Source organism: Psammomys obesus, unplaced genomic scaffold (genome assembly GCF_907164565.1).
Source record: "Psammomys obesus unplaced genomic scaffold, mPsaObe1.curated_primary_1811, whole genome shotgun sequence".
Taxonomy (NCBI): Eukaryota; Metazoa; Chordata; class Mammalia; order Rodentia; family Muridae; genus Psammomys; species Psammomys obesus.
The window spans coordinates 2,064,130-2,088,239 of record NW_026591918.1 but is presented as its reverse complement, the minus strand read 5'-3'; the positions used below and the strand labels follow the sequence as shown (position 1 = coordinate 2,088,239).

The 24,110-nt window shown below is 48.9% G+C and overlaps 1 protein-coding gene and 1 pseudogene across 3 annotated transcripts in view; both read right to left on the bottom strand.

Annotated features, from left to right (window-relative positions):
- Positions 1 to 3,161: 3,161 nt before the first annotated feature.
- LOC129680612 (60S ribosomal protein L26-like) lies at positions 3,162 to 3,578 on the bottom strand (annotated as a pseudogene).
- A 9,310-nt stretch (positions 3,579 to 12,888) lies between these two features.
- Samd4a (sterile alpha motif domain containing 4A) overlaps positions 12,889 to 24,110 on the bottom strand; it is a 207,928-nt gene continuing 196,706 nt past the window's right edge. For all 3 annotated transcript variants that reach the window (XM_055612354.1, XM_055612353.1, XM_055612355.1), the window contains 2 exons: positions 18,205 to 18,288; positions 12,889 to 13,097 (listed from right to left, as the gene is read on the bottom strand). In XM_055612354.1, coding sequence (XP_055468329.1) covers positions 13,069 to 13,097; positions 18,205 to 18,288 — 113 coding nt within the window. In that variant the 3' untranslated portion in view covers positions 12,889 to 13,068. The remainder of the gene's footprint in view (positions 13,098 to 18,204; positions 18,289 to 24,110) is intronic.

The window sequence follows — 24,110 nt, the reverse complement described above, 5'->3', positions numbered from 1 at the left end:
ACTGGTGTGGTGTAATGTGTGTGTGCTATGTTGTGATGTGTGTGCATTTGAGGTGGTGTGGTGTATGTTGGTGAGCCTGTGGGCTGGCGTGGTACGAGTGTGTGTGTGTGTGTGTGTGTGATCTCTGCTGAGGCTGGGTCATCCCCACACAGCTGGTGGGAGTGCTGTGAAGCGGCAGCCGGCCTTCGGCGCTCTCCCCCCCCCCCCCCCCCCCCCCCCCCCCCTGCTCCTTTCAGTGCAGTTTTGCAGGCGGGCCTCAAAGGCTGGCTCGCCGGCTTCCCGCAGGCCCTCCCGTGAACCGGCCTTTGAGCGTAGGACGGAGTGAGCAGCTCAAAGGGCCGGAAGCAGCTTGTCAGTGCGCGGCCCTTGTCCGAGGCTTTGAGTGAGCCACAGGTGGTGAGCCAGCTGGAGAGGCGCTGTGGAGGCGGCCGCTGGCCAGGGGCGGGCGGGATCTCACAGAGGCGGGGACTGCGGAGAGGGGGCTCCGAGACCCAGATGACAGCACTGCAGGGTACGGTAGCCAGGTTCTCAGCTGGCCACGACACACCTCATCCTGTGGTGTCACGCTACATTCCCCCAGACCCCGGGGGCCTTCAGAAGGCAGCGAACCACTTTGTCTCTTTAATAGGACAATGTCCACAGTAGCAGGGATGGGCCCCAGCCGGACAGGGACCCTGGGCCCTCGTCCCCTTTGGGAACGCTTGTGCTCTCTGCTGGGAGGAAGGTGTCAGTGCTTCACAACTCCAAGTCCCTTTCAGGACAAAATGGGGCTGTACTTCCTGAGTCCCTTAGTGCTAGTTATGGCCTCAGATTATTTTGATGCCTGAAATGTGAGCAGAAGATATACTTCTGTGGAAGAAAATCTCTCTCTTCCCTGCCATGTAAATGGCAGTACTCTCACTGACAGCAGCTATGACCGCTCAGGTCCCAGCTGTCGTGTAAAGGACAGACATGTTGCCCAGAGAGAGAGAGACAAACCTTTGTGGTTTTAAGCCGCTGATGTATCCGCTGATGGAGAGCTGCCTAACATCAGGGCAGATGTATGGACTCGGGCTGGGGGAACTCCAATTAATGCTTCATCCAAGTCGCATGTGCTGTGCCTGACAGGCAAGAAATTCACCAGAGGAGTCCTCGGGCTAGGAGAGAAGGCCCAGCGGTTAAGCAACCACTGTTGCTCTTCCAAAGGTCCTGAGTTCAATTCCCAGCAACCACATGGGGGCTCATAACTGTCTATCATGGGATCTGGTGCCCTCTTGTGGTGTACAGGCCTACATGCAGGCAGAACAGTGTATACATAACTAAATACATCTTAAAACAAACAACCCAGCGACCTTGTGGTGGGCACCGCAAGCTCATTGCAAATTGGCAGGAAGAGAAGGCTGAGGAGTAAGCACGCAGAGAGTCCAGTGTTTACTCTGCCGGCCCTGGGGACGCTGGAGGCACGGTGCCTTGCAGCCGTGCAGGGCACGAACTTGTTCTTCATTCTCAAACAGAACCGCAAATGGCTCCTCTTCCCGGGCCACATCTATGGAGGCTGTAGAAACACGTCCTTTCACAGATCACGTCAGGAAAGAGAAATCACTTCCCTACGGCAGCAGTTCTCAACCCCCCTAATGTTGCAGCCATTTGCTACACTTCCTCACGTTGTGGTGACCCCAACCATAAAATCATTTCACTGCTACTTCAGAGCTGTAATTCTGCTATTGTTGTGAATCGTAGTGTAAATATCTTATCCATAGGATATCTGATCGGTGATCCCTGTGAAAGGGTTATTAGACACTGAAGGGGTTGAGAACCACTACTGCCCTAAAGGGCGCCTGGCTCTCCCATGTGCTGCTCACTTGGAAGCCCAAGCCCCTACCCCATCCGTGTTCCAGAACAATTAAGCCAGAACCCCTGGGGACAGCGACCAAGCAGCAGCAATGGTCACATCCTCCAGTGAGTCCTAGGAGCAGCTAGGTAGAGCCCACAGCTGTGTGGCTTCCCTCCATCAGCTTGGGATGTGTTTGACCAAATGCCCCCGAGGGAGGCACCTCGCCATGTTTCTGGTGTCTGACTGCAATGGCAGATGAAAAGGCTTGGAGAAGAGGGGAGGCTGGGAGACTCATCTAAGCATCTTTGTGCCCAGTGCTCCTGACCCGTGCTCCTGGGACGTTCCCAGGGCTTCGGGCAGCCTGCCATAGTCCCTTCCTGAAGAATTTGGGACAGACATACCTGTATCTGAGCTCGGAGGCTTCCAGGATTTTTAGCAAGTTGCTTAGTGGCTATGAGGTTGTTTTTCCATTTGCCAAGCAGAGGCCATCAAATGTCTGCCACTTATTCTCTGGAGCTATTTCTGTGTGCCTGGTTTCTTGAAATTGAGTGATTGGTTACTCATTTGATATCTGCTATTTCTGGTGTAGGCACTGTTATTACAAACTCCCTTCTTTTTGTTATAATTTTAAAAATCAGCCTAAAATGTATCAGATACCATAATGAACATTTTAACAAAGCATACTTTTGTGGCTCTCCTTCCCCGTTTCTCTCATGCGCTCTGCTCCCTTCTCTTCCCTGTAGCTCTCCCTGTTCTGTTGTGTCTCACGTGCCCTGTTCCTCGTCATCAGCTAATATCACCCTAGATTTTCTCTTAGAGCAGCTTTGCTTGGATCCCGTAGGTTTTGGTGTGATGTATCTCCATTTTCATAAAATAATTTACATTTCCTTCTTAATTTCTTCTTGGTACATCCATTGTCCAGGTTGTGACATAATTTTAAGTTTTAAAAATTTGCCAGGGCTTGTTTTGAGGATTAATGTATGACATATGCTACGGCACGTTCTGAGTGCCATTGAGGAGACTACGGACTGTGTAGACACTGTAGAACAGTGCGCAGATGATTGGGTGGTCCATTTGGTCTAGGATACAGTTCAAGTCTGCGTGTCCTTCGCTCACTTTCTGTCTGTGTGGCTTGTACGATGCTGAAAGTATGATGTTAGGTCATTGGATATTACTTATTCCTTCTTTCGTGTGTGTTAACATTCCTTACCCATGTAGATCTAATATTAGGTCGTTAGGGAGACATTTACGGTGGCATTTCCTCTTGCTAAATCAACTCATTTATTACCAGTTACTGGCCTTCCTGTGTCTCTCCTTCCTCTTCGTCTTCTTTTTACGGAAACAGTCTTTAATGAAGGTTGTGTATGAGAGGCTTCGACCCCTGCATCTCCTCAATCGTTTCTTCCTTGCCTTTGCCCTTCTCCTTTTCTGCTTGTTGAGACTTTCTTGGCGGTCTTCTCCAGCGTTAGCCTGATGATAACCACCACCTTGCCCACGTGGACGGTGTGTCATTAGCCTTTTCTTTCTGCACTCGCTCAATGCAGATGACAAACTTCTTCCTGGGCACCTGGACCGCTTTGCCAATCTGCTGGCCTTTGCAGTGTCCTCGGACGGCCTGAGCTTCATCACCCTTTAGAACACACTTCTGTCTCAGCCCTTTGGAAAGAATGGACAACATGATCTTCCCCCAAAAGTGAGACAGTGCTTTGAAATGCTGCTTGCGGTTCTTGCTTCGCTCAGAAGCCACGAAGGGACTGAACTTCATTTTGGTGGCTGAGATCAGCGATGGCCACGAAAGGAACGCGCCCTTGTGTCTTCTTATGCTTTTGACTTAATGTCTAATTCATCTGATACAACAGGGCTACGCTACTCTGCCATTTTGAGTACTCTGTCTGCGCAGTCGTTTCTCGCACCTCCACCTCCGTGTGTGCCCCCAGTGAAGCCAGTTTCTCATAGGCAGCATGTGCTTTATTCAGCTTTCTTATAGGTTTTTTTATTTTATTTCTATGCCTGTGTCAGTGAGCGGTAGTGTATGAGAGTTCAGTAAGTGCACAGAAGAGGGTGCCTGATCCCCTAGAGTGCTGGTCTTTTGCGAGAGCTGTGGGTGCACTTAAGAGCAGGCTCATCTCCACAGCGCCTCTGTTTTACTCCTTTCCTTTCCCTGCAGTAGATCTTGGAAAGCCTATCTCTGCATTCGCTGGTTCTTGTTTTATTTATTTTGTTATTATTTCCTTTTGGTGTGTTTTTAACTTTTCTGCTCAGGGATTTCTATTTAATTATTTTACAGTTATTTTCAAGTTTTGAGTTTCTCTGGTCAGAGGGCCGAGTTTCTCTGGCCTTTCTTGAAGCTCAGGGAATTCCCTTAAGACAGCTGGTTTAGATTCTTTAAGCATTGCATGTATTATTGCTTTATGGTTGGTTTCTGCAATCTTATTTTACCTCATTTCCCTGCATTCTTCTTCTTTTTCTTCTTCGTTTCTTCTTCTTCAGTCTCTCTCTCTCTCTCTCTCTCTGTGTGTGTGTGTGTGTGTGTGTGTGTGTGTGCAGATGCCCACAGAGGCCAGACATGTTGGAAGTGCTTGGAGCTGGAAGAACTTGTGGGGCCCCTGAGGTAAGTGCTGGAAACTGAACTTGAATGTAAGCCATCTATAGCTCCTCCCTGGACTTTTTTTTTTTTTTTTTTTTACAAGGCCTATCTGTTAAGTCCTGGCTGTCCTGGAATTCAACATTAGTCCAGGCTGCCTTCAAACCTACCTCTGCCTCTAAGTGCTGGGATTAAAGGCTCACCCCTGCTTGCTGGTGTATGATATTTGATGTACAGCAAACAGCCCTGTTCACTCCTGATTTCATAATTTGGGCTTGCCTGTGGCTTTCCCTCAGGGATTTTAACTGGGGTGTTTATTTTTCATCGGACCCCGTGGTCACTTCTGCTGTTTGATCTCCAGGCGGAACCTGCAGCACAGGCTTGTTACAAGCCTGTGGTCGCCATGTTGTCACTATTTCACTAGAAGGGGCACCTCAAAATCAAGTTTGCTGCAAATCCATTTTGGGTTGTGTTTTTCAGTGAGTGGATCTGGGTCTTGGTGGGTCCAGATGGCTCGTCCTAGTCTCTGGCCTGTAGTCAGGGGTCGTGGAATTCTGCTTAGCTTTTCAGCCCCTGATGAAGGTTCTACGTGGTGCTGGGTTTTACCACACTTGTGCCGTGCACTGAGTTATTTTTCTGTTGTACCTGCTAGTGAGAGGGTGGAGTCTGCCTCTGTTCCAAGACTGAGGGGCAGTAATGGAGGCAGACCAAGGGCTGCTATTGACACAGGTGTGGAGGTTTGGTTGGCTTTTGGCTCTGCTTTTCAAGTACAAGGCCTGGGCTTTCCTTTTCTTTCCCTCTCAGGTGGGAGGAGTCTCCACACTGCGCTGCAAGGAGTTTGAGGAGGAAAAATTAGGGCCCCTCCTTCCTGCCTGCCTCTTCAGTGTGTGCTTCATTTTTATGCTAAATCCAGACTTGGTATGTTCTCATCTGATTCCCTTCAGTCTTCTGAGAGAGCTTGTGCCCCAGTAGCTGTTCAAATAGGTGTTTCTGTGAGATGGAGGTTCCTACTCAGTCACCACCCCTTAACTATGGTCCCTGCTCTCAGTACTTGAGGTGTCAGTCTCTTCCAAGGAATGGAATCTTCTCTCTGTGGCGAGTGAGGAGATTTTTTTAGGGACCCTCGAGAGCAGAGCAGAGCAGAGCTCTGTCCGTGGTTCCATCTGGGCTGGAAGGCCATGTGGTTCATCACACTCTGGAGGTCTTGGGTAGCAGCCCATTGTCTTTACCTCTAATAGACCCCTTCCCAGACTCTGTCATTCAAGCACCCTGGGTGGTAGGGGTGGGGCGTTCTGAGCATCCCAGGTTCTTTCCTGTGGGGCACTGTAACTCTGAACTTCTATGGGCCCACAAGAACCATGGTGCTGATGTCCTCTCTTTCCAGCTGGTCCCATCCCATCTTCAGGATGTCGTCTGTACAGGGGAGTCTTTGAAGCCCAGACCTAGTGCTGCACCCCAAAATCTTTGTGTTTTGAAGAGCAGGTTGAACTCAAACACCTCAGAGGCAGACTGGATTGAATGAGGGTGAATGAGGGCCTGACTTCTGGATCTTAGCAGGGCCATGCAGCGTGGGTTAGGAGATGGTGCTGTCCCAGTCTCAGCACAGGCTGAAAGGAGGTGCTTGGCTCTGCGTCTTCACCCAGGGGTTGGCTTGGTGCATTTAGCAATGGGTAGAGGAGGAATATCTGTGATAGGTGTCTCTATTCTCTTACCCACACGTGTGGCTCCACACACTTCTCCCACACTCAGGAAGTACAGGAAAGGAATGTTAAATCTCTTTGTATTGATTTGATGTTGCTTGAAGTCCCACCAGTTCTGTTGAGGGACCAAGTCTCTGCACTGCACTTAAGTGAGTAAAATTTCGAAACAAAACAAAAACACCAAAAAAAAAAAAAAAAAACAAAATCAAAGTGCAATAGCATTTAAAAAACTTGTTCTCTGAGTCAAATACAAACAGAAAAAGTCTCTTTTTATGTATAAAGCTCAAGCTTTATAAAGTTGCCAAAATGTTTCCTGGCTGTTTTTTTTTTTTTTTTTTTTTTTAAGTTGAAGTGGGAGACACTTGAGAGCTTAAAATGTTCCGTTGAGGAAATTCTCAGACATTGATTCCCTGAGTTGAAAACATAGAGGAGTCAGTGTCTGTGGACAGAAGCCACACAAGCTGGCCAGAGGGCAGGACTGGCCAGGATGGAGCCGGGAAGGCACGCTGAGCAACTCATTTGTTCCAGGAGAGCCTTCCTCCACGGTGATGTCTCCCAGTTTTCCTAGCCTACATTTTCCGCCTCACTGTCGGACACACAGACACCACCCTTCATTCTCAGCCCACAAAGTCTGCACCCAGGCATGGGAATGAAGAAAGTAGAGTTTGGAGGTGCCTTGGGAACAATGCTCTAACAACAGTCTTGTTTCCAGACTTCTGTTTCAGCTGTGACACACCCATACGCCCACTTCCCTTCCCCCACCTATTTTGTTTTCAGCTTTTAGAAATGACTAATGGTCCAATTGGTCATCATTCTTGGGCCCATTTCCAGGTAACCCTGAGAGTGGCTTCTGTACTGAGGGCGTTGTTGGCCTGGCTTACTGTCTGTCGTATTGGTACCAGTGCTCCACCATTTATCTCCTCCCATTGGTTGACCTCAGAGCCCACCAAAGCACAACAGGGTAATTTTATAGGAATCTGATTAATTTTGTCTGCTTGATCTCACAAAATATGGCAGGGGCCAGTGTAAGTCTAATTTCTGTTATACTTCACAAGAGTTAGATTATGTTAAATGGAAAAAGCCAACCAGTAATCACGAGTGGAGTCCACAGATGACATGAGAAGCACAGAACAGATCAGGGGAGGCCCTCATGGAAGAGGCGGGCTCAAGAGTCAAGACATGTTGACCGAAATAGAAAGCAGAGAGAGTGAAGAGGTCTGTTGTCTTCTGTTGCCGTTTCTCTTCCCACTGTGATAAAATACTCCAATAACAGCAACTTCAGGGAGAAAGGGCCAAGCTCACTTTGTAGTTTGAAGATTACAGTCCATCCCAATAGGGGAGTCAGAGGGCAGCAGCTCCAGGGAGCTGATCTCGTGACCAGAAATGAGAGTGAAGAATGTCTGTGCTGTGGCTCAACTCCCTCCTTCTACTGTCCCAGCTAAGGAATGGTCCCACCCACAGTGGGCAAAACTTCCCCTCTCAGTCAGCAGAGGTAACCTCTCACAGGCATGATTCTGGGTTCTGTTCACAGCAGCCGTAACATCTGTGAGGCACTGTCTGCAGGTCTGCGGGGTGCCAGAATTGTCTGTGGGAAAGTGTTCTTCTGTGGGTGACAGACCAATGGGTTTTTCTAAGTGTGGAGATTTCCCCCAGTTCTAGTAAATGCCTATGAGTCCATAACTCACCTTTTAGATTCTTGAATCTACCTGTGGCCTCTTCCATAACATTATGATACAAATGTGACAGCAATTCTTGTTTTTCTCTCTATGTAGCCCTAGCTGGTGTTGAGCTCACTATGTAGACCAGGCTGATCTCGAAGGCCAGAGAGCCATCTGCTTCTGCCTCTTGAGTGCTGGTATTAAAGGTGTGATTCACCACTCTCAGCAGTGTGTGTGTGTGTGTTTGGAAGGCAACTTGCAGAATAGCTTCTCTTCTGCCATATCCTTCCCCCAGGTAAAACTCAGGTTGTCAGATTTGGTGTAAATTCCTTTATACATTGAGCCATCTCACTGACCCAGTTTCTTTCTTTCTTTTTTCTTTTTTCCTTTTGGAACAGGGTTTCTCTGTGTAGCCCTGGCTGTCCTGGAACTCACTCTGTAGATCAAGGTGGCCTCCATATCATAGATCTGCCTCCTGAGTGCTGGGATTAAAGGCATGCACCACCACTATGTGGCCCAATTTCTTTTTAATAAGTGGAGTTACATTTCTTTATGAAAATGCTGAGGCCAGATCTCAATCTCAAGTCTGCTTCTCCAGTCGTACTCTAACCAAAACAATGCTTGGTTTATCACAGACCATATGTCATTACAGCGGAGTTAGAAGGGATAGAATGGGGTTTAAAACACGGGTAGGTGAAGTCCCAAGCCTCCAGGGAGGCAGTTTCTTTAAGCCATGATAAAGTGCAAAGTGTGTCAAAGGCAATCAAGAGTGGGAAGAAGCTGTTGACCACACAGTAGTTTGCATGTACCCGGGGCAGAGCACTCGGTGGATATTCTGGGCAGAGCACACTGCACACCTTTTGCCAATTCTTTCTCCAACCTGTGCCTGAGAGGAGCCTGTGGCTAATGATGGGCATCACGTGGTGTGGTCAGCTGAGCAGAGTTAGCCAGTGAGGTCAGGCCGGTTCTTCACTGAGGGCTGATTTCTAAGACTTGAGGTTTTGTTTTTAAATAATTAATTGTGTTTACAAAAAGAGGGGGTAAAAATACACATGCGCACACAGCAGTGTTACAAAACCTTGTATTAATCATTTCCCTTCACTCTCAATATAACCATATGAAATATAGCCATGATTCTTAATTCTGTGGGAGGAAATGAATAATAAATACATTGTAGCAAGTTTAGACCACAAGGGTGCTGTCACTGATAACAACATTTGAAAACTGTACACTTGCAAAGAACAGCATGTTCAAACATTAGTGTATCTGCATCAGTAGAGCTTTTACATGTAACAAACATGCTCTTTCCATGTATGACAAATTTAAAAAATATGCATTGCTTGGCAACATGAACTAGGCAAAAATATTTCTTTGTTCACTAACTTTATACAAGAAAACAGGACAAAAGGCATGCATGTACAGTACAGATGCTTGCACAGGGCATGCAACGAAAGAAAGCTCTTTGAAAGTCAGCTTATGTTAGGCATAAATACGTGAGGGCTATCTATTAATAAGGGAGGAAGTCTTCGTTCACCATTGCTAACATTCCTGCTTTCTTCTTGCTCCTCCCAGAGGGATCACATTCACCTTTAAGTCAAGATAAAGGATTAAAAAAAAAGTCACTTTGCAAACAGCTCTGATGAGTTGTAAAAAAGAAAAGGAAAAAGAAAAAAAGAAACAGAAAACAAACAGAAAAACAAACTGAACACTAGTGTTATCGGAGCCCCGTGAGCACGTATCCTTCTTTAGGTTCTGTTTGTGATAGGCACACCTGAGCACCCCAGGCAGGTGCTTCCCCACTCAGGGTAGAGAGGAAAGGCCCCTCACAGAACCCGCTTTCTCCTCTCCCTAGCTCAGCCCTCATCCCAGGCTCTGGGGTACACAGATCTACAAACCTTTCACCAGCACTGGCTACAAGAGGCACAGAAGAAGGAAAGACCCGGAGGAGACTCCCATTCTGTAAAAGGCAGCCAGCGACACCTCAAAAGAAACTCTGGTTTCCTTCAGTGTCGCCTCAGAAGAATGGGAGGTGGGGCCCAGCTGTACCTCTCCTCCTGGGTACCAGAAAGATGCCTTCAGTTCAACCCAGGATGAGAGCTTGGTGCAAACAGCAGCCCTTGGCAGGCAGACCCAGTGGCATCTGCTTTGCTTGCTGGATTTGTGTTTTAAACAAGTCAAACTCAAAAGCATATGTGTGTGGTGGGGGATGGGGGACAAACAACAAAAACAAACCAGCAGCAGCAACGTATTGTGTCTCGTACACAGTTTGTGTGTTTCTTCCTACTGTTTCCTCGTAAGAAAACGCTATGAGTAAAAAGCACCAATAAAACGTCACCCACGATATTGTAGACCAGCGCTGCGCCTCAGACAGTCCAGAAGACACGCTGCTTAAATCGGAGCGAGGGGTCACCTACGCGGGGAAATAGATTTTACTCTCAAAGTTTCCAACCTTTTCTATTTAATAGAAAACAGCTGCGTGGGGTGGGGGTGGTCAACAGGTAAATACAAAAAAAAGGCACTGCAGCTTGTTCCTAAAGGTGTGGCCTCACAGCCTCTGGCATGCAACTGTTTGGTTCTTTTTTATAAATAAAGTTTCTTTGCTTTAGGATTTTTAAATTGAGCTGTTTACCTGCAGTCAACACAGGACTCCAAACAAGGTGGGGAAAGGCTCTTAAAAATCATAAGAATGCAACTTAAAGAAAAAAAAAAAAAAAAAAAGAAAACACTAACATAGCAAACCACAACTAAGTAGGTAAATCTATACAGTCAATGAAAAATAAGCTTTTCTTTTTTTTTCTTTAAAAAAAGAATTATGTTGTTACTAATAACAGACTCTATCATGGTCACCAGCCATAGCGAGTTAATAAGTAACATATCCAAAATAATATCTCTAATAATCAGATAACCATTGCTTCTCTAGTCAACGAAGGAATAAATAGAAATTCAGATTTGCAAATATACTCTGTGGTCTTCTTTCTCTTAAAAGATTCATGCGCGTGTGATTGTGTTCACATTCCCGTTTCTGAGTACCCCGTGTCCTTAAGGACACGCGGCGCGTATTGTGTAGCAGACTCGAATCCCTTCTCCTTCCAGAGGAATCCCGTTGCTCCTCTCTGCTAACCTCCTCAGCGTCCTCCAAACACATCCTCAGACCCTCTGGCCTTACCTTGGCCTTCGACATTTTAACCTCTCCTGCCTCACGTGTGATCCTTCATCCCAGCTCCTTCCCCAACATTGAGCTTGTTTGGAAAAGGGACATGAGGGATGAATGTTAATGGCACTTGGTTAAAACAAACAACAAACAAACAAACAAACAACTTTTAGTAACTAAACATGCTGCCTCTTTCTGTACATGAATTTGCATCTCCTGGACCTGGTCACCCGAGAAGTGGCCTGAATCTGTTGTGATGAGCGGCCCAGTGCAATCCAAGCCCTCTGTGCTTGCTAAAAGCTCCATCTGTCTGCTTCAGGTGCCCTTAGCCTTTTAGTCTGTAAAAGGACTTCAAAATCTCTGTTGCAGCGTCCAAGGCTGGGCTAGGTGTGCATTTGTAATCTTGACAGGCAAAGTTGTGTAGATTTTTATTAAGGCCTTTGCACTTCATTAACCTGGAAATAACAACCATAGGCAAGGTAGAATCATTGGCATGGCATGGTCTAGAGTTCACGTTCTTTGTTTGTTTTGTTTTTAAGAGACACCAGTCTCACCCATTTAATAAATAGGCCTTACATTATCTCCCAGATCATGCCTCTGGCTAAGCATCAGACCATCTCATTTGCACAACTAATTTTCCAGGGCAGCACACAGTTCCTTTTTTGTTTCCCTCTAATATCCTCCACTGCATCACATTCTTCTCTGTCACCCTGGAGAAGCGGGTATAGTGCCCTGTGATGTCACAGTTAAGCTCACACCGTGTAACACGCATGTGAGTGTATTTTCTCTTCCCCATGCATGGCTGGATAAATCATCCCACCACATAGCAAACCTCTGACTCCCATGTGTGGAAAGAGCCACCATTTGGCTCATGAGTTTAACCTTTCCTGCTTCTGCTTGCGTCGCCCCCTTGCATGGTGGAACCAGACCACCAAGATCTACTGCTTCTCTGCATGCTCTCTGCGACACTACTGCTCGGCCTTCTTCTTCAGCAAAGACTGAGTGACAGCGGATACATTTCCCAGGCCTGGGCTCTTGCAAAATCTTTTGGCAGATGATCTGAGTGTCAGGCCTCATGCAAAGGAAAAACGTCTACTCATGTCTTTCCTTCTCTAGAAGACCTTGTACCTACATGTATGTGTGTGGAGTAAGACCAGGGTTGGTAGGATGGAGCCTGTGGGGAGCATGGGAAGCAAGACAGGCCTTGTGTGGGATGCAAATCCAGCCCAGAGAGAGGTTGCACAATTTGTCATCTTTGGGTGACCTATGAGCACATCCATAACTGATCACTCGGCGCCATCATCTCTGTGTCCCTGCCGAGTGCTGTGTTCATCTCAGCCACATCCTCACCCTTCAAATCCACCCACCTCATGGGGGAAGATGGCAACTTGAGGCCTATTTGGCTGCATCCATCTTCCCGAGAAGCAGAGCTTGGCAGCCATTTTAAAAGACAACCCTGCTACTGTTATAAAAATAGATGAGACAAAATGAATCCATAACAATAAGTCTTTTACAAAAACCATAGTATGAAGAGAAGTTCTATCCAAACCCTACACATTATGTACCCTTTAAAATTCTTATGTAAACAATACACAAATCAAAGTTTATCTGAAAGTTTGCTGGAGGGAATTTCTTCCTCTTGCCCTTGTTGCCATATAGCCCTCTCTTGTGGCTGTTTCAAGCGGGGCCTCAGGGAAATCCAGCCAGGGGAGACACAAACAGGCCAGCCACCATCTTGCTCTGGTTGCTATGTCCTCCGTGAAGCCAGGCTTTCCAGAAGGCTCCCCAGGGCAGGGCTCTATGTCCCTCCTGTGTGTCTTTTGCACATCTCTTCTAGCCATACTCTTCCCCACTCCATTTCCACCCAGGAAGCCACTAGCAGCCCTCCACCCCCTCCCAGCCCCACATCGCCCCAAGATCCCCCTCCCCACCCTGCATACCGTCCCATCCCATGACAGAAACAAATGACAACATAACCAACCCCAGGTCTACTGATATGTTTGCAAGGATGACCTACGCTCTCACAAAATCAAAATGGGTGAGGGACCAGGGGAAAGAGGCTGCAAAGTGTCTTGGAAGATCTATGCAACCCTGAAGATGGCTGACACCGGGCCCGCAGCAGTCGATTTCACGGCCAGCGCGGTCACTCTCCTCTTCAGTTTCTAGATTGTGGAGGTCCGGTCAACCCCGTCTGTGAAGGGAAGCCACAAAAGACGAGATGAACGAAACCAGTGCAGGTTAGCTCTCCAGCAATGCCAGTACCTTGAGCATCCTGGTCTCTGAAGTGAAGGCTTCATCCACACATTCACTGGCTCCCTTGCCTGCCTACCTGTCCACTCACTCATCCACCCATTTACCCATCCACCCACCCACTCCACTCGCTCACCTACCCATCCACTCACTCACTGACATTATCACCCATCTAACGTCTCGAGAGTAGCTGCTCTTTTCGTTTGTTTGTTTTTAACAGGAACCGTATTAAACCTGGCAGCGAAGATGTAACTGTCCTTATCTCCCAAGTAACCACATTTTAGATTTTACACTACAGACACATATATCAACAGCGATGTCCAGAGTGACGGCGGCTCTACCAGGAGTGTTCCCAGAAAGAAGGAACATGAACGGATGAACGTGTAAGTCAGCGTTGGAAGTCAAGAATGGTTTCATAGACACAGAATGATTTGTCAGTGGTGCCGGTAGGAGTGTGCTAAGTAAGAAGGATTCAGGAGAGGATGATGGGAAGAGACTAGGGGACAAGAGAAGTGGAATGATGAATTGTTATCAAATGCAGGGGCTGGTGGTAGAGCCTAGGGTGTAGGATGCGTGGAGAGACAGAGAAGGGCTTTCATAAGAAATGTAAATTCAACTGTGGTGCTCACACCCATTTCTTTGGAATTATGTCTCTCTTACTGCAAATCCTTGGTGAAAGGCCAAAGACCTCTTCCTGCCCACACTGGGCAGCCAGGGGAATAGATAGCTGATCAAAGTCTCTGCTTTAAGAACAAAAGGAAGGACAGGAAAAGCAAAGGCAGATGCTGTGGGTATCTGCTGCTGAAAGTTTGGGATGGTGGAAGGTTAATTACCCCTGCCTCCTTGACTGAATCAGAGAATTGGTCAGGATGAAAGGGTGTGTCTGTGGGAGGGACATGTCCTTCAGAGACTAGAGGCTATGAGTGAGCCAGAGCTGCCGACAGATGCCTGGCTCTCCTCTGCTACCTGTTTTCACAAGGGTTCTAGCACAGCCCCCAGCAGCACACCTGACCATCAGAGGACCTCGGATGGGTACTGGAGGAACCAACCATAGCAGAACAATGCTATCACTTCAGATTGGCTCCTGTCACATTGTCAGATGGGTAAGATGAAGGGCAAGGGTGAGGCGGAGAGGCAGGGAAGAGGCATCCGCGCTGGTGCATGTTGGAGCTGACCGGGCTTCATGCTGCAGGCAGAGGGGCATGGATTGATTATCAGAGAGTAGAAAAGATGACATCCAGCGACTTCTGGATGAGGGCAAGGGAGAGCTGGCTGCAGAGCACCTCGGCTTTGCCAAGCTCTAGAGAGGCTAGCCAGTGTGGCCAGCCCAGTTCCCACCATGGCCAGCTAGGCCTGGGGGAGGGAGCATCTCTAGTTACCCTGCAAGACTCAGGGGCAAGATAGAAGTGTGCGAGCATCCCAGGAAAGCTGGGACCTAGGAGGCATGGAAAGGCAGCGAGCCCACTGCAGGGTGCCCTGGCCTCCGTGCAGGCAACGGGCAATTCTGCCAGCTGGAACTGGAGGAGATATTTTTTAATTGAAATTTTTATTGAGATAATTATAGGTTCACATGCATTTTTAAGAAATGTAGCAAGATCATATGGGTACCTTTGTCAGGTCCTATAATGGTGACAATTGCAAAGGTGTGACAGGATATTACAGTGAAGAAACTGACTTTGACCCAAGCCATTGATCTTATTTAGATTTCCCAAATTTTATCTGATCTCTCTCTCTCTTCTCTCCCTCCCCCCCCCCCCCACTTCTCTCCACTCCCTCCGTGTACATGGAAGAATGGCAACGTAGGGAGAGATTTTTAAGAAGGTAACAGTGGTCCTGCCAGTTTGGGGTGTTAGAGCATCAGCTAGCCTAGGCATGAACTAGTCAATAACTGACTTTCTGTGGTGTAAACAACAGTCTCGGGAACGGGAGTGTGTGTATGGGTCCCTCTGTGATGGGGATGTCTGTAGACATCTCCAGAAGTAGGTTACACTCTTGCTTGGCTCTCTGGCCCACACATTAATGCTAAACCTTCACAGTTGTGAAAGGGAGGAGCTAGGAGTGTAAAAATCTCAACAAGCTCAGCTCCAAGGCATATTAACATTGCATCTCAGCCATGTGCTATGTTTTGCAAGGAAAGCCAGACTTCTATTTTCAGCTGTGAAAGCTGCCTGCGACAACTTCAGGGGGCGCCACACACAAGCAGGTACCATAGGTTTTATAGTTAGCACTGCAGTAAGAACCATCCTAGTGCCTTGAGAAAATAATTTGCATAGAGTCTCTGCATCTGTGACAGTGGGGCTGGTAAGGCTTAGGGAATGGGTGAGTTGAGAAGGGGAGCGGGAAGAGGAGTGTGAGCCCCTGAGAAAGGGCTGTGCACTCAGACTCTGACAGTGGGGCTTTCTTCTGTAGCTCCCAGAACCCGGTAAGAGGCTTGGGGGCTCATCTTTCCTGAACACCTCAGGCCACACACCATGGACAAAACACAGAAGGCCCGATGAAAGATTCACAATCTTCCCACCTGGGTATCCTTTTGGGTTTTGTTGCAGGGGCCTCAGGGAAGGAAAAGATGGGAAAGGAAGGCTAAGAGAAAGGGGGTTTAGACAAGCACCAGGAGGGAAGCAGTTGCCAAGGAAACAGAAGAGCAGAGACATCAGAAGCACCTAAAAAGTTGGCACTGTGGTGGCCACAGTGGATGGTCATCTGGGAAACAGATGACTTGGTGACAGCCCCTCCCTGACACCCCTGAGTCGCAGCATCGAAAAACTACTCTTTTCCGTTCTTCCTGCCCTTGCATACTTTTTATTTGTGTGTGTGTGTGTGCGTGTGTGTGCGCGCGCGCATATGTACACAGGTGCATGTGTCCGTGTGTGTGCAGAGAGAGGTCAGCGTCAGGTGTTTTCCTTAGTTATTCTCTGTCTTATGTTTTTAAGACAGTCTCTACTGAGCCTGGAGGTCACTTATTCGGCTAGACTGGCTACTCGGATAACTCCAGAGGTCTGCCTGTCTCCACTTCCCTAGCACTGGGGTCACAGGCACATGCTACCATACGTGGCTTTTTGTGTGGATTCTGAGCATCTAAACTGAGGTCCATATTCTCGTGTGACAAGCACTTTGTGCTTTGATCTGTTTCCTCTGCCCTAGAGAAACTGCTACTATGCTTCCCTCTCATGGTTCATTTTGCTATAAAATGACTTAATTTGTTGGCATGATGTCCTAACAAGGTTATCTTCCCTGGCACATGGAAAGGGCTGGGCCCACAGAGACACTGCCACAGCTTGAGGCCACAGTGCTCCTGTGCTGGGCTGGGCCAAGCCACCCTCAACTTGTTCCATTCTCTGTCCCTGAAACTGCTTAGGAGGTGCAATGCAGAAACAAAACAAACCAACCAACCACAGCAATAAAAAAGGCTTAGGAGATTAACAAGGTGAAAACCCATGAGTTCAAGAGGTACTCTGTGAAAACAGAAGACCCAGCTTTAAAAAAAGTCTGCTCAATGAAAACTTCCCCTGAACAAAGACTATCTGGCATTTTCTCTACTAATGGCAATAATGGCAGTACTTAACTGTCTGATAAGAGCTTCCAAAAGGCCAGCTATCTGAGGTCTCTCAGGCCTGCAGGGGAAGGCCAGCTCTCCTTGCTGACTCTCACAGGCAGTGGCAGGCACAGGCTCCCTGGTAGCCTGGTGGCTGAGGGCAGCAGCACCCTGGGCTGTCGAGCTCCTACCAGGGATGCTTTCAAGTTCCTCCATGCTGTGTTTATGGGCACCTCTGCCACTGGATGGCTACACCACAGTTTGATGATCCTTATTTGGGTGGTCTCCCATTATTTATCAAGGGGCTGCTGACACGGCAAACAGGAGGAGCTGGGGACAGCTCCAGAGATGCAGTGAGGCATCCAGCACCAGTGTGACCAGAGAGATGGAGCCTCGGTTTGCAAATGGCTTCCCGGATCTTCTCTGTTTGGTCTGAAGCCCTGTAGAGTCATGATAACCCCAGGGCCCTTGAGCTGCCCCCTGACAGGTAATTAGCTGGGGGGAGTGACAGTCCTTTCTGTCCCACGCAGACCATTTATTTCCTGTTCCGGTTTCCGATAAGGCTGCATTTCAAACAGTCCTTAGCATACAGAGATTAAACACATAGACACCAGAAATGAAGGGTCCTGGGGACAAGGCTTTCAGGAGCAGTAGCTGACATCAGCATCTCCATTCGCTGCTGCCTGAGGACGCTCAGCTTGGTCCCTAGGTGTGGCAATGGCTCAGATCTCAGGTGGTCCATCTGCCAGGCAGAGGGGCACATTCAGACAGAGGAGGGCTGTTGGAAAGGCTCACAGCAGCCTCATGATAGTCCCCTCTATCAGGAGGAAGGGGAGGAGAGGAAGGGGAGGACAGGAAGGGGTGGCCGGGAGGGAAGACATCTCGACTCTTCTGCCCCTGCCAATTCTCCACAAATGTGCAAGTCTGAAAAGAGACCCCTGAGTGTGGTCCAGGAGGGCACTGAAGTTCCCCGGACAGGCATAGCAGGGACTGCAGGCCAGACTGATGAGAGTAGGGGCATCTGACTCAGGGACATGACTCTGACTCCAGTTTGGGCACATGGACGTACCCAACCCGTACCTGCCACATGGCAAAAGGCAACTCAGACAGCTCGGGGCTCCAGCGTCACACAGACCATGTGCGACAGGGAGATTGAAAAACAAGCAGGGATCTTTGTTTCAAAAATTCTATTTTTAGAGCATGTTGGGATATGCTTGGCCCAGGCTGATAGATCCAGTGCCGAGAGGGAACTTATCCAATGCCTCGGGGATGCTCCCCTTGGAAGCCATGTTTTATGTGTGTCTGATGTCTCCAGTTCTTGCATTTGGCTGGGACCACCGCTGTGGGGTTCCAGTGTGTACTGAGGGGTGCAGCTCCCAGGCCTGGGGGATGGTGTTGGTCTCTCTGGCCGGCCTCCTGGCACCCCAAGGCTGCTTGCCTCCTGTCCTGTCAGACCTCCTTAATTCTCTCCCATCCCCCCAAGCTGCCCCAGGTGTGTGTAAAAGGGCTCACTGACCTCCCAGAGCATGCTCCGTCATACTGAGGCACAGGGACTCCAGCCTGTTGTTGATGTCAGGTTCAGTCACAGGAAGCTGGAATTCTGCAGGAAGAAAAGGGTACACTGATTGCTGGGACCTCTGTGACAAGGTGTCCGTGGTGCCACCTGGTTTCAGGATAAGTGTCTGGTATGTTTCCCCTAGGAGGACTCAAGGGGATCTTCAGGACCAGCATAAGGAGTAACCACCTCTGAGGTCTGTTAGATGCAGATCCCATGTAGACACAGGCAGCTGGAAGCAAACTGATGATTAAAATAGCCAGCCACAGTCACAGGCTTTCACTGTCGTTCAGACCCTGTGATGGCTTTCCCACAAAAACTGGAGTCAACCCGGCAATGGTCTGCCAATGGTCTGCCAAGCCTCCTTACAACCCTGTTCTCATAAGATCCCCTCTTCCTCTGTTCCATCCTAAGCCCTCTTCTGGGACCTTTGCACTGCTCTTCTCTCTGCCTCAGGTGTCGGCCCACAATTGTTCCCCTGACTCATTCTTTTCCTACCTCCATAGTTCAGGATCTACTGTCTTTCTTCTCCTCCTCCGTTTCTATTTATTTTTATTTTATGTGCATTGTTTTGTTTGTTTGTTTTTCTTGCATGTATATCTGTGTGAGGGTGTTATATTCCCTAGAACTGGGGTTACAGTTTTAAGCTGCCATATGGGTACTGGGAATTGAGCCAGGCTTCTCCTGAAGAGCGGTGCTCTTAACTATTGAGCCATCTCTCCAGCCCCAAAGATTCATGTGTTTTTGTTTTGTTTTATTTATGTGCATGCAGTGGCCTCAGAGTCCAGGGGAGGGCATCAGATCCCTGGAGCTGGGGTTAGGTAGTGTAAGGAGCCTAAAGAGGGTACTGGGAACCGAACCTAGGTCCTCTGTGGGAGCCATAAGTGCGCTTAACCACTGAGCCATCACTGCAGCCTCTACTGCTTCCCCAAACACTTTTTGTCCTTTGTATCGTTAACAACAGATGTTTCTTATATCTGCTTGTCCTAGGTTGGGCCTGTTGTCACTGAGGCGGCGCTTAGCAACAGCTACCAGTCTGGAACCCAGCCTGTGAAATTCTGATCCACAGTGAGCAGCAGGTACCATACACCCAGCCCAGCACATTCGCCTTCTGAGTGAAGGATTCCGCTGTGCCAGCTCCTTTATTGCCCAACTCAGTCCCCAGTGGGGCTCATGAGCACTGGCAGCCTGTCTAGACTAGGCCAGGAGAAGACCCGTGTCTTCCTGCCTGCTTTGGCTGCTCACCATTCACAGTCTCCACATACATTGACTGGAGGAGCTGAGCCCTTCGCTCCACAGCAAGAAGTTAGCTCCCCACATGCACAGACAACCTATGGCCCTCTACCATTGGGTGCGCTCTGTCTCTCAGGGACGACTGTTCCTCTCTGCTCCAGAGCCTCCTCTTTCTGGCTGTGACTGTTCCTGTCAGCACCATTTCCTTCCTCCTCCTGTGGAACCATGGGGTGCCTATAAGAACCTAGAAGCATCCATCTTGCAGACAGCAACAGTGCTTTGACTGCCTGTGCCTGGCTCTCCTGAAACTCTAGGGCTCTCTCTTCTACCGCCAGAACCGCTGGCATCCTATGGAGAGGAGCAGAAAGGAGGTCCTACAGCACACGCTGGCATGGGTATGTTCCGGGTGTTTGGGACGTCCCAGCACCGCCTCGACTTTCCTGCGTGACCTTAGGAAGATGTTCCTTTCCTCGGGATTTATTTCCACCAGGTGTGTGGGGAAAGGGATGAGGTGGGCCAAAGTTTAGACTATTTGCTTGCTCCTTCATTCCTTTACCTGGGGACGTGATCGAGGGGACAAGTGCTAGCGGTTTGGTAAGAAGGCAAGTCGAAACCAAAAGCCACACCAAAAACATTTGTTTTATCTAATTAGTTGTACATTAATATCTCCTTTCTGGGGTAGACAAGTTGGCTCAGTGATTAAAGGGGATTGTCATGCAAGCCTGGCATTCTGAGTTTGAACCCTGAAAGAGATTCTCTAGATTCCACACTCACTCTATGCCATGTGTACCCACACACATACAAACATGCGCACACACACACACATGCACAATCATTAAAAAAAAGTAAATGTAAAGCTCTGATTGTTGCAATTCGTGTTCCCCTCCATCTGCTAATTCGGAGGCAGGTGCCATTTCCATCCTTTCAGATTCTCAGAGAAGGGTTGCAAAACTAGTCAACATGAGAAACGCCAGGCAGCAGATATCGACCTTTCTGTGGCAAGTTGCAGCATCCATGAGGTTTAGAAGTGAACTGGGCCAACTCCTGAGTGGATGGAGGCCTGGGAGGCTTCTAGGGAAGGTGGGAGTCAGAGAAGATGGGAGGAATTTCTCCTGAGCCCACCTAGAAGCTGCTTCGAAGAGCAGGGCTGGGGCAATTAGACCATCCCAGGGGAAAGAGTATTTTTGTATTTTCATCCATTCATGTGAAAATCATATGCACGCAAAAATTAGCAGCCTTTGGGGTGTGAAACCTATAAAATAGAAACAGAATTTTATATATAGCTAGTTAGCAAATACGGAAGGAAAAAAACCAAACTTCAGCAATTATAGCCATCCATATGCTCACTGGAAGGGTGCGCTTACTCTCCAGCACCCCTTTAAACAAACACTGTGGAGAGATTTGGATAAATAAAGACGCTCGACATTTGGAGAGAAGAGCCTCAGCTGCAGGATTTCTTGCCAACACGCAGCAAAATGCCATTTTCCAAGCCTGGGATTGCGTGTTTCCAGGCTGAGAGAAACAGGGCTCTCAGCTCCAGGATCTCCAAGCCGTCGCCGAGGCTGCTCTTTTGGTGGGGAGTTAGCATTTTTGTCTCTACTCTTCACTCTGACACTCTGGAGAGCTGTGATCCCCACCACTCTCGTGCTGAAAAACTTCAAGCCGTGGCGAAGCCCATATGTTCATGCTGCAGAGAACCTTAACAGTGTGACTTTTTAATTGTGTGTTTGGTAAAAACAGAGGATGGCGTCCTGCCGCACACATCGGGCTGAGAGGCTGGTCAGGTGGACGGGAGCCTCAGCCTCAGGTAGCACTTCGGCCGCATGCCGCTTGGTGGGCAGAGCCCTCCTGAAATTTAGCTCCAAAGGACAATCAGGTGGTTGGCGCGCAGGTCTCAGGGCATGACAGGGCTGCCAGTGCTCAGTAAGGCCAACGGAAGGGCTGGCTTGACCTTTCTCGCTGTTGTCTCCAGGAGGCCTGTTCTTTCACCTGCGAGCGCAGCTCTGTGCTGCTGTAACACGAAAAGCCAGAATCTGAAACCTTTACACTCGGATCCCATACTACCAATGCTTGGATTTGGGTGCATTTCAGACATTCCGATTAGGGTAAAGTTTATGCAAAGATTCTGGAATTAAAAAACAAAACAAAACAAAACAAAACAAAAACCTCTGACATTTGAAACACATCTGGTCCTAAACACCCTAGATAAGGAGTTCTAAATCTGTACCAGGAATTCTCAGGCTATTCTATGGTTTGGTTAGGGTTCTGAAGGTTAAGAGTTGGGGGTTATTATTTTCAGTCTTTATGTAATGTTTTATGTCTGTGTGAGTGTATGTCACATGTATACAGATGCCTGTGGAGGCCAGGAGAGGGCATGAGACGCTCGAGTGCTGGAGTTCCAGGCGGTTGGAAGCCACCTGACATGAACGGATGAATGAGCGAACTGGGAAAACAGCAACAACTATTAACCAGTGGACCAACTCTCTAGCCCCAGCCTCCAGCTTAAATTGTGCCTTTTCAGAAGTGTCCTATACAGGGCCCTGTAATCTCAGCTGCAGAGTCAAGGTGGTTCTGAAAAGGAGCTGCTGCCCAGATCTGCTAGGGTACTTCTGTGGAGTCCACGTCGAAAGCCCAGCTGTCTGTGTCAGGCAGAAATGGCCGCTGGGCTGAGTGTCACATGGTCTGTGAGCTACAATTAAGGATATGCATCACGGCTGGGTGTGGTGGCCCACTCCTTTAATCCCAGAGGCAGAGGCAGAGGCAGGTGGATCTTTTGTGAGTTTAAGGCCAGCCTGGTCTACAAACTGAGTCCAGGACAGCCGAGGCTACACAGAGAGACCCTGTCTCAGAAAACAAACAAACAAAACAAAAAACAAAACAAAACAAAAACCAAAAGAATATGGGACAGGCTGAGCACTCTAAGAAACCTGTGCCACCCACCCTGCCGCTGGCCCCCGGGCCTGCTTGCTACACAGCTAAAGGGCCTTTCACTTGATTGTGTGGGCAGCAAGGCTTCTGGAGGGGATACTCAGACTGCTGTAAGGAGATGAATAGGGAAGAGAAGGGGATCGTGGCAATAGAGAAAAGAGCTAGCCCAGGTGGGGTGGAGAGCGCCGGTGGGGTGGGGCGGGAAGGCTGATCACACAGAAACGCTGGTGACTAGTGGAGGAGCATAACAAGCTCCACCTTGCGTTGCTGCTGGCGGCAGCGAGGGCGGGGACTCTGTGCTCCCGCCATCCTTCGGGGCCCGCACATCTATGAAAAGTTACAGGATAAGATGACACGGTATCAAGTGGGCTCTCAGAGGTAGGAGGTCGGGTTTGCCCAACGGCATCGACCATTTCGCTGCCTCCTGTCTCTAAACCCCAGCCAAGCCGTTTGCCTCAGGTTTATTAGAAAGGTGGGGACAAGTATTTAACACACACTTTAAACGCTCCCCATTCTGGCCTTTGTCTCTGCACAGGAGTCCCTTTCGTTACCCTCCTGGGCTCAGGACACATCCTTCCTGTCTCCACTCCTTCTAGAGGCCTACTGAGGGGAAACGAAGGACGACAGCCCAGAGGTCGTGCTTCAAGGTATGCACATCCTGAGGAGAGGGACTCCTGTCACGAGCCAGCACATAGCGGGGGTTTGATGCACTGTGAAATGGTGATGCTGAGAGGTATGCTCTCACTCATTTTGTACTCTGGGCATGCCCTTGCACACCAGCCCAAGGGTGCTTTGCTGTGGTTCTGTGCAAGCGAAGCCATTTTCAGGAGGCAGGCTTATGGCTCCGCCCCTGCCTGTGGTCTTCTCGTGAAGCCTGCTCTGGGCTCCTCTGCCTCTTCTTGTTGGTCCTCCTGGTGGCCTCTGAGCATCAGGCCAGAGCTACCCTAAGGCCTTCTCTGACTGACGCCCAAGGGCTGGCTCTACAGAAAGAAAACTGTTTCCAAAAGGAAGGAGTACTCTCCAGGCCAGTTTGACTTCGAGATGGGAAGGAACCCCACCTCCAAGCAGCGTGGCTTTTGGCTGGTGCCACGTGCGTGTTAGGCTCCAGGCCCGTTGGTGTCTCAGACCTTTTCTCCTCACTCCAGGACTTCCTGCCTTGTGTTCCTCCGTGGCCCAGCCAGCATCAACAGTGATTTGCTGGTCTTCCCGATGGAACCACGACATACCCGCTACCTGTCCAGGGGGAGAGAAAGCAGGAAGCCACCCTAGGCAGTCCCTGGGGGGGTCCTGACATTATGCAGTTCGGGAAAGACGGAAGCCCTTAGCAGAAGTAAGGTGGGCAGTCACAGGTGCCTGGAGGCTTCTCCTCGTTCTCTGGGCCATGTTCTTCCATTGGAAGGCAATTGTTTTGAAGTTCTTAAAGTTCACACTTGTTTAGACTTTGTTGTAGATTCAGAAACTTGATTTTGAGTGGGTTTAAACATGTTAAGAAGCTGAGGAGAAAGACATAGCTTGTACCCAAGACAAGTACTTGGGGGTTCACCATTTCCAGTTCATGTTATGCTCACATTTACTCCCAGCTGAAGTGAAATCCACACTGTGCTTGCTGATAGGAGCCTGGAAATCCAGCCTCAGCACCTATCCTGCAAGACTCCACGGCCGACCAGGTTGGGTTTCTCTGACTAGAAAGCCCACTTCCAGGTCCC